Source organism: Condylura cristata, unplaced genomic scaffold, assembly GCF_000260355.1.
Source record: "Condylura cristata isolate star-nosed mole 26May11 unplaced genomic scaffold, ConCri1.0 scaffold00010, whole genome shotgun sequence".
NCBI classification, from domain to species: domain Eukaryota; kingdom Metazoa; phylum Chordata; class Mammalia; order Eulipotyphla; family Talpidae; genus Condylura; species Condylura cristata.
Window position 1 is genome coordinate 7,788,126 of NW_004567111.1, and position 19,786 is coordinate 7,807,911.

Consider the following 19,786-nt stretch of genomic DNA (forward strand, 5'->3'; position numbering starts at 1 on the left):
TTAGGGGATCTATAACCACAATCCAGAGACTTGAAGAAAAAATCATTTAAGACTTAAACTGTCATTGAATGGTATCTTTTTCTTTTCTTTCTTTCTTTTTAACCAGGATACTGGTTTATTCAGAATACATACTTAGTAGCCATTTACCTGTCATTCAGGAAGCAGAAGTTACAGTCAGACGCTCAGGGCCTGAGACAAAGCAGCCATCCCTGGCTCTTGCAAACCCTGAGTCTCTGCCTCAGTTTCCTCATCTCTAAATGAGGAGCTCACAGAATCATTATAGATTTTTAGGAATAGCAAGAAGCACTACATCGTAGTTCGTCACGAGGGTCACACGGGAGAACACCTCGAAAACAGTCGTTGCCATTCGCTAACATCACCGATGTCCAGCTCTTCCTTATTTAAAGTACCATAGAGGTTTGCTGCAGTATTCCAGTTGTGGTAGCTTGGGGTTAAGTTGTCCCCAGCACAGTAGGCATGTATTGCACGTAGTACCAGTGAGAACAACCCATCCCTGCACCATCCGACAGCTGGGTTAGAAGGGAAGTGGGGAGCCAGGAATGCAGCTCTCACCAGAAAGCGTGGAAGCCTGCCTTCTGCCGGAACAGCTTCGAGTGACCCCCTCTGGGCTTCTGCCCATGTTGGGTGGTTACAGAATTTTGTCTGTTTATTGGAAGCCAACTGGGGATTGGTCAGGATGGGGTTCCTGCCTTTTCCGGGGACCGCGGAAGAGAGAAAGTTGAGTAACCCACTGGTTTCCTTCTTGTGTTGAGGTGAAGGATTGGAATTACCCTCTCGTCATGAGAGTTTGCGTAGTGAGGGATACCTGCATGAGTACTTTGTAGTGTACATAGTGGACTGAAAACTCATTCCAGGGAAAAGTCTGTTAGCAGGTATGTTAGACATATGGTGTGTGAGTCGCTATAATTTCACTGTTTTTGTACATTTCATTGTTTTTCTGAAGGACTTGCAGCCAGATGGATATCTAGATAGATAGGTAGGTAGGTAGATAGGTAGTTAGATAGAACCCACAGCTTGTGGCTTTTGTTATTAATTAAACTTTTTGTTATTTCAGGGACTCCTTCAACCTGGCAAATTTATGAGCCCAAGCCAAATGCCTCTGCTGTACCTAGTAAGTTTCTTTAATAAGTTTGGGTGTCTAAAGATGTGTTTAAGGTACTAATAACACCATTACATACCTCTACTTACTGTGTTTAGAGGCTTTTCTCTGAGAACCAGTGTGTTTGGAGATTACATTGATTTCTTTTGAGCCCTGGCTTCAACCTAGTCTTCAACACAAGCTCGTGAATACCCACACAGCCTCGTGGTGACTTCGGTTAGCCAGACCGATCATTTTGCAGTCGGCCTGATATAAAAGGACCGCGGGCAGGCCTTCGACTTGGCTCCAGTTTGTGCTGTGGGCTTTGCCGAGGTAATGCCGTGGGAGGGAGCCACTGTGCGTGGTGGTCTCCCCATCGTGGCTCCATAGAGGCTCTCAGGGTGGGCGCCGAGCTTTGAACCCCTGACCTGCCCTTCACACACGTGGGGGGCAGCTGAGGGTGAATCTCCAGCCAGGACTCAACTGTCATCCCAAAAGACATGGTCTGTGCTGTTTAACCGCAGGCAGTAAGAGAATCCTTGGGGGCATTTTCATTTCCAGTCAGGAAAGTGTAAGGGGAGGCAAGAAACACGGGAGGGAGGAAGGAGAGAAGCAGGAGATGGAGGGTGTGTATGAGGCCGAGCGTGGGAACAAGGGCCTGGTCTCCAGAGCTGGGAGCCTGGCCCGAGGGGGTCGCTGAGAGAGAACACTGCGGGTGGTGAAGGTTGAGACAGTGAGAACTTGGCCCAATGGACTGGGAATGCTGGTGGTTTGTGTTACTTCGCCTTCTGAGCTGCTTCCAGCAGAGGCTGAGGGCTGAAGACAGGAGGGAGTGCAGCAGCAGCTGGACTGAATCTTCCGGGGTGGGGTGGAAAGCATGCTTCAGAGAAGGGTGGCCCGCGTGCGTAAAAGCCCCTGAATTGCTGCTGCGTGTATTTTGACTGTATGTTGGAACTCTGACCTGTTCCAGGGAAGCGCTGTCGGAACCCACATGCTGTGGTTAGAAAAGCTTGACTTACATGGTGCAAACTGCAGCTGGGCTTAGGGTCTTCTTTCCACAGTGTTAGCTCTTTGCACATAGTTGCAAGTTAGGGTAGGGTTGGAGTCAAGGATCTACCGCAATCAAATAGAGAAAGAGTCACTCAACAGACAGACAGTCTAGAAGCACCCTCAGATTGAAACTGTCAAGTATTTAGAAAGGGGGGCTGTGCAGTCTGACTTTCTGGGATGATTTAAGCAGAGAGCTTTCAGTCCCTCTTGAATCAGGAACATTCGCTCCATAGGCAGGGATTGGTTGGGTGCCTTCTCCACACCAGTGGTTTTTTTTAAAAAAAAAAATTTGGTTTCTCTTTTGTCTTCATAGCAACATTATTCCTATTTTTAAAAAAGGTTTATTTATGCATACAAGAACTGGGGTACAGACCAGAGATGTGGGGTGAGAGGATGCACAGGGTGGGGAGCAGAATAGGATGATCTACTGAAATGCACTGCTGAGGGGAGCAGTGGGGAGACAGGAGAGGACTGCGGTGCCCTGTAGGTCAGCTCCCTGGCCGGGGATCATTTATCAGTGGCTGTGGTAGCTCCACAGTGCTGCATCTCAACCCCTTGCACTGCCAGGGAGGCCCTCGCCTGTCTATATCTTTGCTCCCTGGCGAAGCGCCGCGGGTCCTCCTCCCGACCAGCCGCCCCTGCTTTCATGCAGGAGCCCTGCGAGCTTAGCTTCTTCTCTCTGTGCTGTTTCAGTGAGCGCCCCAGCCCCCCAGGCCGCGGCTGCCCAGCCCAGCCCAGCGATGACACACGGTGAGTTCCAGCAGAGTCTCTGCGTTCGGTTCGTTCGTTCGTTAGTGTGGTCCCCGCCCCGAGTTAGCTGACTTATTAACCCAAAGCGCCTCTGCGGGGATCCCTGAGCAAAGGCAGGAAACACCGGAGTGAATGCGAAGCCGCTCGTTAGAACAGCAGCCTCGTATGTGACACCGTGACAAGCCAGCCCTGCCTCCCAGAGCCCCGCTAGCAGAGTGGACCGGAGACGGTTATGACTTTGGGAGGGACAGAGCAGATGTTGGGCAAGAGGGTGACTTTCTGCTAGACCGACCAACCAGCAGCTGCCGCAGGGCATGTGTACTTGTTTATTTAACTTTCAGCATGGCGGCCAGTTGCCCTTTTTAAACAAATAGCTGGAGTGATTGGTTGGGAAAATCTGGAAAAGACATGTGATAGAAACCAAATTGCACAAGGAGGAAGCATTGGCTGAAACCGTGGACAGGGTTCTGTTCTTGGACCCGGCGTGTGGGCTGATGGGAGCGAGTTTGTGATTAACAGGAGCCGACAGCGGACGAAGGCCTTGGCTGTAGACTATTTCTGCAGGCTGTTTTATAATACGCTGTTTTCCTATGACCAGCTGTGTGATAAATTAAGGCGGGAGGGGAACTAGCTTTCTCCTGGCCCACTGCAGATGCTTCTGGAATCTAGCAGTTACTTCATTCCACTTCTGTTTTCAGTCTTTTAATTTCAGTCTTCAGTCCGTGGGCAGTGGAGCCAGACTGTTTATCTTCAGAAACACCCAAGAGCCCTCTGCCGTGGGCCCTTTTTGTTCACTGACTGGCTCACGGAGAGTTTATTTGAGTCTCATTTCTCCCCCAAGATTGTTTCAGGTGTGTCTGTTCCCTAGCACCTGTGTTTGCCCTAGGGGGACGCATAAATTCTCTCCACCTGCTGCATGTTAGCACTTGCAAGGATCTAGAATGTGCAGCTCCCCCCTCCACACCCCACCCCCCACACCCCCCACCCACCGCTTTAGATCAGAGACAAAATGCATGCTGGCTCTGTCACTCAGCTTTAATCGTGACTGTGCAAGAAAAGAAAACCGTGCCTGGCCCTTGTTCTCTCAGGCTGAAATCCTTCCACGGCATTCTTCTCTGGGGCCAGCTCTCACAGGGCGTTCCGGCCACTTCAGCTTTGTGCGTCCACAGAGTATTTTGATTTTGCTGTAGTTTTCATTTATCTACCTCAGGAGCATTAGCTGCCTGAAGGACCTTCCCTTGGTCTTAAGGTTTGGGCACCTGGCAAAGGACACACTCAGCAGGTCCATTCAGCAGCCCCACTATCAGTTCTCCAGCACTGTGCTGCGAGTGACCCCGACCCCCATCGGCGGAGGTACCCGCTGGGCGCCTCGGCTGGCACTGCTGGGATTGAGATGTTAGTAGTATGCCAGCCAGACCTGGCAGGGGGCCACCCTTGGGCTGGGATCAAAGCTGGTTTGTGAGCATGTCCGAGGGCAGGAGCAAGGAGCAGACTGACCTGCTGGCCGTTGGGGGCGGGGAGGGTTACTCTGAGCTGCGTGAAGTTAATTAGTCCGATGCCCTCTCTATATTGCCTTTTGTTGCACCTGTTGATGAGGTCCTCTGACGTGAAAAAGTCACGGCTGCTCGCCTCGTAGCTTGGGTTCCCTGGGAATGGGACACCGAGGTGGAGATTGGCCAGGGGGAAGATTTACCACACAATTCTCAGGCAGCCCCATGGGAGAAGGAGACACCCCGAACCAAATGCAGCTGCAGCAGAGGCCTCAGCAGATCTTCCCCAAAACCTCTGAGCCGAGATGGGCACCTTGAGGGGTCAGCTCTCAGATGTGGGTGTCCCAGGAGGGGGTGTCGGCTGCTCTCTTCCTCTGAAGAGAGGAAAGCAAAGCAAAGCAGTAGAAGGTGGTAATGGGAAAACACAGGATGTGAATTAATGGTTGGGGCGAGTTATTTGACTGGGCTCAGATGGCAAAGAGAGACTTGAGGGAAATGGGGCTCGGTGTTCACAAGAGCTGGACTGAAGCTGCCAGGGCTGTTCTTAGGGCTAGTGGGCCTGGCAGGATGGCAGAGCGGGGATTAGGGAAGCTTGGCCTGAGCAGCATGTGGGGAACACCATGGCTTCAGGGCGGGAGCCGCTAGTGATCGTCTTGTGCCAGACCGGGTACGGGGTTGGGCCATGAGACAGGGGGAGATGCATACGTATGTCAGGGAAAGGTTGAGGGCATGGGGCTGAGGGCCAGGGGGGAGGTGAACATGATGAGCTAGAACACAGGGCTCCCGAATTCCAGAAGACAAACCCAGTGGGGAAGCCTGGACCTTGCAAGGACAATCTGGACCCACAGTGGACTCGCGAGGCAGTAAGCTTCCATTGCCTTGCCTGCCACTTGGGGGGAGCCTGGTAATAGATACATCGGCAGGTGTAGAAGAGCGAAGGGTCGCCCAGCAGCCATACTGACCACCAGCTGATGGTCAGCTCCCAGGGACAGTCCAGCAAAGACAGCCACAGCAGCAGGGCCGTGTGGAGATCTGGGAGTTTTCCTTCTAGAGGCAAGGACAGGAGATTAACATAAGGATTGCTGTGGAAGTCTCCAGCAAGTTCCAAGAGGAAGCCCAAGCCTCCCCTGTGTTTCACTTTGCACCCCAGAGAGCTCAACTCAAGACAGGAATTGGGAGGTTTGGAGACTAGACCTGCATCTCGTGGCAGGAGAGACCCTCCTGGCTTGGGGAGACCGGGGCCGGTCGCCTTGCCCAGGGAGCCAGAGCCCCAGTTAGGAAACTCCCCTAACTGGGAGAACTCCCCCAGACCCAGCCTGGGGCACCTCAGCCGGGAGCCTGGGACTCTTCCTGACCCCAGAGAAGTTAGTCACAGGGGCGTCCCCATCCCAGGATGACAATAAATAAATCACACAGGGTGATTTTATTTTTGCCACTACCTGAAAATACAATGTTTAAAAATGTGCAATAGAATACAAACCCTGCAACTTTTGAAAAACTGAATCAGTCATTCTTCCAACATTGCTGTTTTCAGCACTTGAAATAGTAAAATAGTTGATGTAATTTAAAATTAACTAGTAAAATAGTTGATGTAATCAAAATTCAAAAGCGCACATTTGGTGTTGAGCAGTGGTGGGTACATGGATGAATTTAAATGCTTTGGGGGGGGTGCAGGGGTGCAGGCTGGGGACATTCATATATCAAAATTAAAGTGGGCTCTAGCTTGCTTGGTAAGGCTGTGTGTTAACCCTTTGCGCCACCAGGGAGGGCCCGCTATTTCACTCTTGATCAAAGTATTTTATAAGGAAAGTATTTTCGGGATAATGATCTCTTTTTTTTTTAAAGATTTTATTTAGTTATGCACGCAGAACTGGGGTACAGGCCAGAGGTGCAGGGCTGGTGAAAGGATTCACCAGAGACAGAATGGGGAGCAGAACAGACCGACTGACGAAGTACACTGCTGAGGGGAGCAGCAGGGAGGTCAGGAGAGGTCTGCCGCGCCATGTGGGTCACCTCCGGGGTGGGGATTGAACTCGTGCTGAAGTGGCTTTAGCCTCTTAGTGCTGAGCTTTAACCTGCTGCGCCACCATGGAGGGCCCCAGGGTGATGAAGATCTTTTACAGTTGTATCATTGGGCCTTCAAAGACTCAATCAGGTATTAGATGGGTGGATGAGAAATGTTCATTTAATTATATAAGATTTCAATCTTTCTGAGCATGGAGTTAACGGAAAATACAAAGGAAGAGAAGGTACCATGAAAAAGTGACCAGCTTGACCTGCTAGCCTAGATAATTTTTTCCTAGTAAATTTTTGCTCTTTTAGGCATGATTAAATACTGTGGAATTATCTTTCAACATTTCTTGAAAGGAAACTGATGTTACTTTGCTGTTGTCCTGTTTGTACTATTGTTATTTTTCCTCATTAATAGAACAGGCATTCTCATCGCACATACTGGAACCAATAGAAGAACTATCAGAGGAAGAAAAAGGTAACAAAGTGCTTGCCGGAGGTTTCTCCTGGCAAGGGTCTTGCTTAGATGTTAAAATCCAAGACTTGAAAGTAAATTCCAGTGGCTTGTCTCTTAGTATGTCAAAATCAGGGCAGCTACTTTGCTTTGTATTATCTGATGATACAAAGATATTCATATCACAGTAGTTCTTTCTCTTGCCCCCAAACTGTGAAATGAATGATTTACCCGACTGCTTCACACATTATTTTTAATAGCAAGAAAAGCATAATGTTTAAACTCTGAACGTAGAATATTTATGTGCCGAATATCTTTATGGAATAGGGGTGCTATTACAGGTTAACAGTCAATTATTTCTGCTTTCTCATTTTATTTGGCGGTTCTAAAAATGATTTTCTACCAGGTTTTGACGTCTGTGGATTTTGGTTAATTACAAAGAGCCTTTTCCAATGCTCGCCTTGTGGATCAGTTATATATGGACCAGTTTATCATCTCATGGTTTCTCCTTAGTAATACTGCCTTGCTGCAGATCACGTTCTTCTTAGGAAATAACAAATTGTTAATATTCTCATGGGCTTTGATTCTGTCCGTTTTGTTAGGAAGAGAAGTAAAATTATGTACCTGAATACGTAAATATTTGTTACAACTCCTTCTGTGGGCTCCAGTTGTTCTCCAGTTTCCACAAACTGTTGACCAGGCTACACCGGAGAAGTGACTAAGTCAGGCACCTCCGAACATGCTGTTCCTTTCACTGGCCAGTAACACACTTTGTATATTAAATAAGTGTCGCTCACTGATATCCAGAATGCCTAGTTCCTTATTCTCTGGATAATCGATGGAATGTGTCCAGACGCTCATAAAAAGGGCCCCACAATTTTGCAACTGGAGCGAGGAGAATTCACATTTATTCAGAAAACGAGTCGGATTCCAAGAGGAATTCTCCAGCCCCTGCACCTGGGCTTCATGCAGAGTTCTCGTCTCCTAACCAGACGATGTAAGAGGGCTCCAGGACAGCAAACACAGTCACTGGCAGCTGCCACACTTGGGGAACCAGATCGGGAAAGCGGATAATCTTCGCTCCCACTGTGTATTCACACCCAGTTCTACCGGGAGACAGGAGAGTGCCAGGCACCCCAGAACGTGCCCCAGAATCCTAGTGCCTAGAACACGTGGCCACATCCTCTGGTACCTCCCTGAAGCAGCAACTTCAGCGGGTCAATCGCCATCAGTCATTTCACCAGCTTGTGCTACCACTTTGCCTGTGCAAGTTAATTTTGGCAAGGGCTTTGGAAGAACACCACGGCTCTCATTGAGAAGTTGCACGTGAATATTTCTGCATCCTTGCTTCTTGTCCGTTACTAGAGACACTGATCTTGCAGTTCTTTGCTAGAATGCGAGGGCAAGGAGGGATCCTTGAGGTCACTTTATTATTAGAAATTCAACTTGAATTGCAAGTGTGATTAGGAGCTCGTGGTCCATCAAGTTTAATTAATCACAAGCTGAGACTACCATTTAGGTTTTCTTCTTCCTCTAGTTTAATGCAATAAACAACGTGATGCAGAGAGACCAGCTGGCCCAGGGCTAGCTAGGTGACCTCTGAGGAAGTCTCTTTACTTGTCTGACTTTTGTATCCTCCTCTGAAAAACGAGGCAGGGCATTACTAGTTAAAGTCCCTTCCAACTCAGAATTTCTGATGTGGGGGGGCTGTGTTTTGCTTTGTTTTTATACAGCTAGCTTTGCACTACAGTTTTTGTATAGGTCCAATGTCACTGACCACTGTGTGGGCTCTTGTGTGTTGGGTAGGCGTTAGATTTTAAGGAGAGGAAATATTGCTCTCTAGAAAGTTCCGTCTTAACGATCTTAGCGAGCGAAGCCTGCTTTAACTAAAACTTCCCACTCAACTTGGCTTTGAAGGGGTTGATCCACCTTTTCATAAAAGCTTTTCTTTCTCGTCCACTCGGTATTTTCCCTTTCGCCTCCACTGGCTAGCCCCAGTTGTACAAGTCCTCAGGGATCTCTAACCATCCATAAATCAGCCAAAAGCAGGTGCCATCATGGAAAGTGAGTTAAGGACAGAGAGAAAGTTTGTTTTCATTGTATTTTACGGGGGTAACGTTGGTTTATCACATTGTTAGAGTATAGGAGCTCCTCTTTCAGGTGTGGCAGTGCCACACCCACCACCAAAGCCCCTGGAATCCCCCAAGTCCATCGGGCTCCCACCAGCTATGCCCCCTCCCCCCGCCCCCACTTCTGGTGGTTCAGATCTATAGGCGCATTTTTAGGGTTTTGCGAGCGCGGCTTTATCTGACCCTTCTTTGCTTTCTCTGTATTCCACATAGAGGGGTCACCATCCCGTGGCGCAAAAGGTTGAATGTGTGGTCATCTGGGGGAACTGGGTCATCACAAAGGCCTTGTCCTCAGATTGAGGGCGACCTAGACCAATCAGTGAATGGTCATCAACTCAACAATTCTTCCACACGGCAAGGTCCAAACCTTTCTCCCATCACTGGGCCCTGCGTGTGGTCCACGTCCCAGAGCAGACAGCCTCCGGGCTGTGCTTCTCTGCCGCTCCTCTTCTCTCTGGGGCTGCCCCCAGGGTTCCCTTTGCATCATCGGAGGCTGCGTATGGCAGGGTGGCACCGTGCCTCCCAGGCTCTGTCTCGGCACCTCTTTGGAGTCGTCATCTTGGACAGCTGCGGTCTCGACCAGCGAGCAGCCAAACCCCAAGGACATGGCCATGACGTCAGCCCGGACCTCTAGATATTGAGGGATCCCCAGCTCCTAGAGAAGAAGTGCTTATTTGTGTGTGTGTATGTGGTTTAAGAATGTGGGGAAACAGCAGCATGAATACTAATGAAATACTTTTTTTTTAATACATTTTTTAAAAGATTTATTTATGCATACAGAACTGGGGTACAGGCCAGAGGTACAGGGCCTGTGAAAGGATTCACCAGAGACAGAGTGGGGAGCAGAACTGGCAGATTGACGAAGTACACTGCTGAGGGGAGCAGCGGGAGAGACAGCAGTGGTCTGCCGTGCCATGTGGTCACCTCCAGGGCTGAGGATTAAACTGAAGCGGCTGCGGCTGGCCTGCAGTGCTGCAGTTTAACCCGATGCACCACCAGGGAAGGCCCTTGCTTTTAGCCCTGTGTAATCATGGAAGCTCCTGATTTTGATTCAGCCAGCTGGAAGTACAGATCAGCATCTTCCGTGCAGCCTTTCCCCCTTCCATGTAATGTGCCATCGTAATTTGCCTAATTTTGCTTCCAGCACAACTATTTACTCATGACCAGAAATACTCTTTACTCCTGGGCTAGAACTCTGGTTTAGGGAACATTTCAAAGCAAAGTCACTTTGTTCCAAAATCTGCAACTCCAAGTGCAACAGTCCCTAAACTTCCCCTCTACTCAGATGCAGGAGACCATGGAATAACGGACTAAATGGGGAGCTCCCTGCACCCCCAGACCAAAGCACTGACATTTATGCCACCTTTTTCGGTGAACCCCTTGTCCCAAGAAGAGACTCCAGAAAGACAGTTCTATTGTCGCCTTTTCTCCCAGAGTTGGCTCTGCCTGCGCCCCCCCTCACCGCCCCATCACCCCCCACCTTGCGGGCTGCCAGCAGGGTTATTATCTCTCAGCAAGCCCTCGGATTCCTTCCTCGAAGAAGTCAGTTCTTCAGAGGCCACGCGATCCCACTCCCCCTCCTTTTCTTTCAGAAAATAACCATACTTTAGTGGGGAGTAAGAGAGGAGGATTAGGGAAGGAAATGTGAGGATAATCTGCTGCTATTTTTTTTTCATTATTTTAAATGACAGGTTGTTTTAAACGAAGTCTACTTCCCCTAAAACGTTCATCTGTTTCTTTTTTCATTTCAGTAAATGTTTTGAGAGGAATGTGAATTTTCACTTGTGAAATGTTCTATAAACTTCTGCTAAATTTCTTGTTTACTAGCTCTTGAGCAAAAATTGGGCTTTTGCTTCATGAAATGATTTTAAATTTAGGAGAAATGGATTCTTCAGGGAGTAGTGAAATAATTTGGGGGTAAAAATAATAAACCCCTAAATATCTTGTTTTCATTGTGTTCCTTTAGACGCATTTCTTGCATTATTTAACTATAACTCAGTTAAGTGATCTGAAAGAGCCTGAAGTTTTTAAGGTTATAATACTTAAATGTTTTATATTGTGCTGAATGGCTGAAATATCCCCAAATTCAAAAAACTGTTTTCTTACCATTCAAAGCTGTGTTTTGCCATTTTCTGTATTTGTTTAAACCTTTGTTAATGCACTTTTTTATTAAAAAAAAGAAACAACCCTTATTTCAGGAAGAGAAAATGAACAGAAAATAAATAACAAGGCACATTTAAGGAAGGTTTTGAAGAATAACCCCACCCTCACTAAGGAAATCAAAGCTGTCTTGGAGCAAAGTTTGGTGGAAAAACTGGAAACCTTGGGGATTAATGCAGTAAGTACATTCATTTTTTAAATACTTGCTTGTTTTAAGATTTATTTATTTATGCATACAGAAATGGGACATAGGCCAGACGTGCGGGGGCGGTGAGAGGATTCACCAGAGAAAGAGTGGGGAGCAGAACAGGCAGAGCGACGAAGTACACTGCTGAGGGGAGCAGCGGGTGGGTCAGGAGAGGTCTGCTGCGCCCTGTGGGTCACCTCTGGGGCGGGGATCGAACTCACAGTGAAGCAGCTACAGCTTGGCTTAGCTTCTCAGTGCAGTGCTCCAACCTGCTGCGCCACCAGGGAGGGCCTGTTTTCTAAGTAAGGAGTGATCAAAAGAAAGAAGGTGACTTGCCAGTCTTGTCCACATGAACAGACCGGACAGTGAGGTGACATGATTTCTCAAGCATGAGCTAGCGTTTGCTCTGTGCCTGGCACCTTCCTAAAACAGGTGCAAATATTAACTCACTTAAACAAAGAAAAACTCCGTGAGACAAATGACAACATTAACTCCACTTTGGAGAGGTTGCACAACTTGCTTCGGAGCCAGAGTTTCAATCCAGGTATTCACAGTGCTGCTTGCTTCCTGCTTCCAATACTAACCCCCCATCACAGCCTCTTAACAAAATTAGTCTGTAAGTAACAATGAGTGGATGAGTGAATTGCGTTTCGTATTGTTGCCAGATTGTATAATTCTTTTACATCTTGTTGTTTATGCTCACTGCTCTTTACATATTTTATCAATATACACAAAGTACACAATCTTAACTAAACGACTTGAATTTATAAACCCCTGTGTATATGGGTGTGTATGCAAAGCTGGTGTGTACGTGCATGTGCATGGATGTGTGCATCTGTGATGAGTATATACAGGTGCCTATATGTATACTCATTGCAGTGAGTATATACAGGTGCATCTATGTATACTCATTGCAGTGAGTATATACAGGTGCATCTATGTATATTCATTGCAGTGAGTATATACAGGTGCATATATGTATGTATACTGTGAGCATAGTTCTGTGGGTATACATATAAGTATCCGCATACATTATGGGGATATGTGTGTATCCCTAGATATATATGTTTGTATCTGTATACAAATGTGCCTACCCATATGTACCTACATTTATGTGTACTCAAATGACCTAGGTGTACAAATGTATATATGGAGTTGTACAGACCCATGTGTATGATCTGTAACCATCACCCAGTTCAAGAGATTGATCATTTCCAACAACCTCGGAGACTCTTTGTTGTCTTACCTTAATCAGTATTAGGCCTTGGCCACCTGTTCAATCCACCCACTCAGGACCCAGCCCAGCTGCCCCCAAGGCTTCTCTCGCCACAGGCACCTCCCATGGCTTCTCTCCCTGTGGATTCATTCAGTCCAGATCATACACCTTGCCTTTCTAGTTAACAGTCCGTTTATCGTCCTTTCTGCTGTGGGTGCTGCATTCATGTACTGCCAACCAGTCATGTTTTATCAACATGTGCCATACATGTCCCCCCCTAAACTATGAGATCCTTTGGGGGCCAAGCCTGTGTGCTATGTATTGAGGTATCACCCGTCTATGCCGCCCTAAGGACAGAAGGTTGGCCCAATTAGTGTTCATGTCCACGAAAGGAGACGAACATCCCAGGAGAGCTGATGCACTGTCTTACCCCTGCAGGATCTACGTGGTATTCCAAGCGAACACCTGAATAAATTACTAAGGTCCATGGAAATCGCAAGACATGAGAAAGAAAAACAAATACCTAACATTCAGCAGATTCGAAAGTCCCTCGAGCATCAGGTCAACCTTCAGGTCGAGGAGAGAATGTTACTGTCTTCAGGTGAGTCTGTCACCAGCTGCCATTTCACTTCTGCAGAGGGAGCAAAATTGGATGTCTTCGTAATCGTAAAAGACTCACAGATCTTCGGACTTAATTGACAACTCTATGACTATTGGAACCACTATCTATTGGATCTTATATTTGTTTTTACAAAAAGTATTTAAAAAAAAAAAAAAAACAGGGACAGGCTGTTGTCTCAGTGCCAGCATACACAGTATCCTCTTCTGCTCTTTCATCTGATCAGAACGGCCCCTGGGACATATGAATGCCGCCGCCCTTCCGGAGTCCAGTATTTCCCAAGTGGAGAGCCTTTCCACTGGAGAACTGCCCAGGTGCTCACAGCTGCCTCCCAAAAGCAGACAACTGATTAGGCAAAAACCCGTGTTCACTGATAAGACATCCGTTCCAGTGTGAGTATTTCGTAAACCCTACATTGTTCTTTGCTAATGTCTGCCATAGCTTGGGCTGCCATAAAGAATTCTTAGGTAGGTAAAGAAAATAATAGACATTTATTTTCTCACACTTCCGGAGGCTGGAATGCCTTTGAGAATGATGAGGACGGAGCCCCTAGGAGGGGATTGGAGTAGTTGTAAGCAAAGAACAGCCCACACAGTACCCCGCACCTGCACCCCCATCCATCCCGCCCTCCCTCTGCCATGGAAGGACGAGGAAGGTCACCCTTCCGCAAGCGCGGGAAGACAACCTCATAGAACCTGACCTTGCTGTACCTCCAGACGCTGTGAAAGTGGAGGTTAGGGCTTCAGTGTATGAATTTTAGGGGGACACAAACCCAGGACATAGAGCCAACAGACATCACCCTTGCAATTCCTACCCGTCTCTCTCCTCACTGGGAGACTTGCTGCTGCTTTCCTTCCTTCCTTGCTATATACTAAAATCAAAATTCACCAATTCCCGAGACATTTTTATGAAATTCATTTCTACCACTTAGAAGTTTTTGTTTTGTTTCCAGAATTAAGAAAAATGTCGTAGAAGATCATTTACCCAGAAAATCTTCATCCATTACGTGAGTACTTGTGGTGAGAGGAGAGGGGAAGGAATGTAGTGGGTGATTTGAATTCTTTTCATTAAAGATCCCTATTATTTTGTTAGTCTGCTCATTGTGGTTAACTGAAGCCACAATTATTAAGCAATGTAATTAATTTGTCATTCCCTTGAGACAAGTTTTTATTTCCTTACTGGATATTCCGTAAGTCAATCACACTTGCCACACTGTGGCCTCCACTAAGAAGTGGGACTACACCTGAGTTGTCTGAATAATTTCACCCCCTCCCTCCACCCAGCACCCAACAATCCAGTAATTTTCAATAAACATGATCAACGAACGATGTGGAGTTTTAATGACTGGATCCACAGCAGTTAGCCAGAGATCGTCCTGGTGTTCATGCTTCACGTGAAAGGAGATAATGACCCTACACCTTATTCTCTCTGGAGATGACACTACCAAGAGTCCCAGTTCAGTTACCCACTAACTGGGCCACCGATTCTGTTAGTTTTCTTATCTATTATGGATAGTTCTACAAATTAAATGAGGGCATCCGAAAAGGATAAGACTCAGTACTGGGCACCTGTGGGTACTCAATAAGTTGTAGGTATATTGTTATCGATTATTACAGCACTCATTTCATTAAAGTTTAAACTCATAATTATGGACTTATACTCAAGATTGGTGCCGTGAATAGCACTTCATTAAGGCACTGTGTATGCAGAGACAGTATAAATCATATATAATACAGATAGTACATATGTAAATACGATGGAGACAAATTAAATACTGACTGACCCTTTAAAATCACTCTTCATATCCACAATCTCATGGAAAGAGGTTTATTTCATGCGGCAGAGTGTAACTAAACTTTGTAATTTAGGTGTTCAGTGATTATTTTTAGAGTAAATGAACATTCTTCTCAAACTCCTGTTTCACTTTTAAAGTGGGATGGTCCAGTGATAATACAAATAAGGTTGTGTAAGGGGCAGTGAAAAGCTAAGGCACTATTTTAAAAGATGGAAGCATTTATTTCGCAGAAATCTTTTTTTCCGACACTGAGAAATATTTTCCTTAGTTGAAAAAAGCCAGGACGATTAAGGACCCACAAGTTTGGGTTTAGAGGAGACGCATGGAAACTTTGGCCCGTTCTGATAATCATGCCGCCATCATCTCTTCAGCCTGTTATGGCGGTCCTGGGCCTCGCCGCCATCTTGTCCTGTGATAACGTGGGTGTTTGGGGGCTTTTCCTGAGGAAGCTTTCTCCTCTTAAACCACATTTGGACTGAAACTTAGGAAAACGATGCGCCTGTATGGGTTTGCTTTGTTTAGGACCCCTCCCTTTAGCTCGGAGGACGAGCTGGAAGAAGACGACTTCGTCCAGGCTTTCACGTCCCCAGACTTACTTCCTGTTCCGACCGCTAAAAGCTCCAAGAGTAGCCTTACAAAGAGCTCAGTCAAAAGTGACACCGACTGGACTGAGGGAAGCGAAATGGAGGACTCCGATATCTCCCCCAAGCCCACAAGTGAGTTTTAGCAGGGAAAATTCTTTACGGAATTCTGTCTTGGGAGGTTCACAGGATGGGGCTGCTGAGGAGGGCAGGGGCAGAGCCCATGGGAAGGTCCCTCTTGGAGGGACGTGGAACAGGCCTAACACTCCCTGGGATTCACAGGGAAAGGAAAGCGTTAGGGAAGCTGGGTGTATTCTTTCCCTGGGGCTGCTGTAAGAAATTGTCACAAGGAAGACCGCTATCAAGGGTGGTAAGGTTGGTTCTTCCTGGGGCATCAGGAAAGGATTTGTCTAGCCCCTCAGTGGGTGGCCTGCACAAGGCTCTTTTTCTTCATATCTCCCCACAACTTCCTTCTGTGCCCACCTGTGTGTAAATTTCCCTTTCTCATACAGAAACTAGTCATAGACCTGTAGGGTTCACCCTAGTGCCCCCATTTGGACTCTGGGTACTTCTGAAGAGAGATGCAAAGTTCAGGTCTGTAACTGCTGATGATTTGCTGACGAGAAGTGGGGCTGAACGGGCCATTTCTTACCAAAAGAAATTCTGCTAAAATTTTAATTTGCAGATTCTGCAAATTTTAACTTACATATTTTAATATAGTAGATATAATTGATGTATTGTATGTGGTTTTTATGCTTATATTTATATACCATACAGCTATATAATTATGTTAAAAGTATTATATAGTTCATTTAAAAGTATTAGTGTTGTTTCTGAAAATACCCATGTGAATATTCCAGAATATTCCAGAAGTTACCTCGCTGGATAAAAAGTTCCTGACCATGTTGCTGAATATAACCAGTTTTCTCTGACTTAAATGAAAATCTTAATGCATCATTTTTCAGCTCATGATTTTTTTCTAAAGCAATTCTGAATGTTTCACTTTACTTTAGCTACCCAAATACATCCTTTGACTTTATTTGAATGACACATAAATGTTTACTAAGCTTAGACTTTTTCCAAGCTGGTTATCAGATTACTCAGGAACTAAAGATAGGTACAGTTAAAAAAAAAACTTTACCTGAATTTTTTCTATCGGTCATACAGGAACCGCCATTAAAACACTTACTGAAAAAGTTGAAAAGACGGTTTCAAATCACAGAAATGGGAATAAGCCCGTTGGCGGGATTAATGTTACTGAGATGTTCGTCAAAAAAGAATTAGAAGAAGAACTCAAGGTAAAATTGCTTTTTTTTTTTTTTGCCAAACATACACTGGGAAGTAATATTTTTTTTTTTTTTTTTTTTTAAGATTATTTATATACACAAGAATAGGCCAGAGGTACAGGGTGTCTCTCTCTCTCACCAAAGACAGAGGGCAGAATGGACAGATCTACTGAAACCCACTGCTGAGGGAAGCCTGGGGGAGACAGGAGAGGTCTGCTGTATCATATGGTCACCTCCCTGGCTGGGGATTGTATTTGTGCTACAGTGGCTCCCTGTGGCTGCATATAGTGCTGAGCTTCAACCCCTTGCGCCACCAGGGAGGGCCCTGTATTCCTCCTTTAATGAACATGTTTGAATAATCGTATTTTTTGTATTGAAATAGAAAGTAAAACTCTTGTGTACAGAGGTTGAGATGTTACCTCATCTTCAGTATAGCATGTCTTCCCATTCCACAGAGAATCAAACTTCTTACAATGGCCACTGGTAGCAACTCAGCCTTTGACTACAAAGTTTATGGGTTTTTCAGAAATATTGCCCATGTATTATTTGCTGCCTGCAGATATGGTTCATGCACAGCAGCTTGTGATGGGACAGAATGTCAGGCCTCCAGCTCCCAGGCCTGGGACTGGAAAGCAAAGTAGGGACTTTCAGGGGTGAGCCCCACGTGGGAGTTGGGTAGACGGAAGCTTAGAGCCATGTGAACTGAGTCAGGAGCAGAGCCAGGCTCCAGGCTGACAGGAGGACACCCTGACACACCCCAGCAGTGTCCAGCGTGCTCGGTACCCACTCACTCACCTGAACGTCCATATCTTCTCATTTATCGCTTAAATTCTTCTCCTGTTCATCTGTGGAACCTAGAACATTTTGCCAAATTTTCGTTAGCGTCATTTGCCATATAAGCCAAATGTGCTGCTCTCTCCCGTAATGTTCCTCAACACCCCCGTGGACTCTCTGCTAGTTAAATGTCAGCATCACAGACTGGCAGAACTCAGAGCCAGCCCAGCCCCTTCTGGGGAAACACCTGAACTTGTCTTCTGCAACACCATGTTTCTGGAATTTTCTAAATTCATTGCCAGACGAAGCGAACGTACGTTCCCCTGGCAGGAAACAAATAGGGGACTCCTTCCACTCTCAAGACGGGTCTCCAAATCCAGTCGCTACATTGCCCTCCAATTTAATCAGGTTCCCCTGCCCTGAGGTTCCTCGCTTCTTTATTTTTTTCAAAAAATATTTATTTTTTTATGCACACAAGAACTGGGGTACAGGCCACAGGTTCAGGGGTAAGAGGATCCACCAGAGACAAGAGTGGGGAGCAGAACAGTCAGATTGAGAAGTACAGTGCTGAGGGGAGCAGCGGGCGGGTCTGCTGCGCCCTGTGGGTCAGCTCCGGGGCCGGGGATCAAACTGTCGCTGCTGGGGCTGCAGACACATTCCTGGTGCTTCTCTTTACCCGTGCCTAGCTTCGTATCCCTCAGTCTCAGCAGCTCTGTCCGGCTCACAGAAGGACTGAAAGGCTCCGTGTTTCTTTCGCAAACGTTCCTTCCCGTGTGTTTCTTTCAGTGTATAGATGTGGATGACGACGACTGGGACATATCGTCCTTGGAGGAAGAACCATCTTTGGGGCGGAAACCTGGGAAAGAGCAGAAGGAAGCTCCATCCTTGAAGAATGAGCCAAACTCTACTCAAGTGCCAAACGCCTGGGGCGTCGTTACCCCCAAGGGGCCTAAGGGAGAAGGTTTCATGTGTTAGCGTCTGGCGGGAGCCCCGTGTCCAGTCTGTGTGTCTCATCTTGACAAATGCCTGACTCATCTCTGTACTTCCTTGCTGAGGCTCCGCTACTATCACAACAAAGTGCTTGTGGTCGTTCCCGAGATGGGACTGCTGTGTGTTATTTAACCAGGACTGGACGTGTACGGCTTACTGATTCATATACACGCACTAGTCCTTTTTATTTAAATATCAGGCCTCATCTTTAGTCCTTACATTTTTTGAAATATTATTTTTGAAAACGCCCATATAGTCTCTTCTTGCAGGTGCCCCATAGGAATTAAAACTTCTGACCACACACCTGTATGCGGCCTTTCTTCTGGCAGTTTCCCTGTGCTTGTCTGCTTCCACGTTACGTGCTTTATTTTCTTCCAAAGAGAAAGCCCCTGCAGCGAGTGGGAGGACAGGCAAGTGACGTGGACACTGCTCCTCTGCACGTGGTCTAGAGTCAGGATAAGTCTGGTCCCTTCTCACTGGTTGCAGTTAATTTTTTAGTTAGGAAAGTGTAATGAACCTTTTTTTTTTGTTTTTAACCCAAGTAACACAGGGTTACACAGTGACCCAATTCTATACATGGTGAAGAGTCCCCCGAGCCTGGTCTCTCCACCTGCCCTGCCCTCATCACTCCCGTGCTAGTGCCGTGAGGACACCCCCAGGTTTCTGGGTGATGAGCTTACTCCCCATTCCTAGACTCGCCATCGTTAGTGCTTAAGCGTTAAGGTTCATGCTAAGACAAATGAGCATCAGGCTTATTTTCTCCTCTCATGCTCCCTTTTCAGTAATTTTGAACCTGTTTGTCACCTTTAAAAAAAAAAAAAAAAGATCCACTTACTTATGCACACAGAACTGGGGTACAGGCCAGAGGTACAGGGGCGGTGAGAGGCTTCACCAGAGACAGAGTGGGGAGCAGAACAGGCAATTGTACTGAAATCCACTGCTGAGGGGAGCAGCAGGGAGACAGGAGAGGTCTGCTGTGCCCTGTGGGGCAGCCCCCTGGCCTGGGATCGACCTCGTGCTGAGGCTGCTGCAGTTAGCTGCGCAGTGCTGCGCCTTAACCCGCTGCACCACCGGGCAGGGCCGTTTGTCACTCTGCACTAAGATCCATTCAGCTCTGCACATGCTCTGCGTCTCCCTTTTCCGTCACTCGCTTGTGAGCAGCGCCCTCCCTCCGTGTCAGCGGCAGCGTCTCCCCT

General features: G+C 46.9%; 1 protein-coding gene across 1 annotated transcript in view; it reads left to right on the plus strand.

The window, feature by feature from the left end:
• The window catches only part of DZIP1 (DAZ interacting zinc finger protein 1), a gene marked incomplete at its 5' end in the record, with an annotated part of 39,400 nt that extends 20,399 nt beyond the window's left edge, over positions 1 to 19,001 (plus strand). The window contains 9 exons of the mRNA XM_012723161.1: positions 1,076 to 1,132; positions 6,757 to 6,877; positions 11,181 to 11,320; positions 12,984 to 13,146; positions 13,391 to 13,556; positions 14,117 to 14,170; positions 15,482 to 15,675; positions 16,708 to 16,838; positions 18,387 to 19,001. Coding sequence (XP_012578615.1) covers positions 1,076 to 1,132; positions 6,757 to 6,877; positions 11,181 to 11,320; positions 12,984 to 13,146; positions 13,391 to 13,556; positions 14,117 to 14,170; positions 15,482 to 15,675; positions 16,708 to 16,838; positions 18,387 to 18,575 — 1,215 coding nt within the window. The remainder of the gene's footprint in view (positions 1 to 1,075; positions 1,133 to 6,756; positions 6,878 to 11,180; positions 11,321 to 12,983; positions 13,147 to 13,390; positions 13,557 to 14,116; positions 14,171 to 15,481; positions 15,676 to 16,707; positions 16,839 to 18,386) is intronic.
• Positions 19,002 to 19,786: the final 785 nt, after the last annotated feature.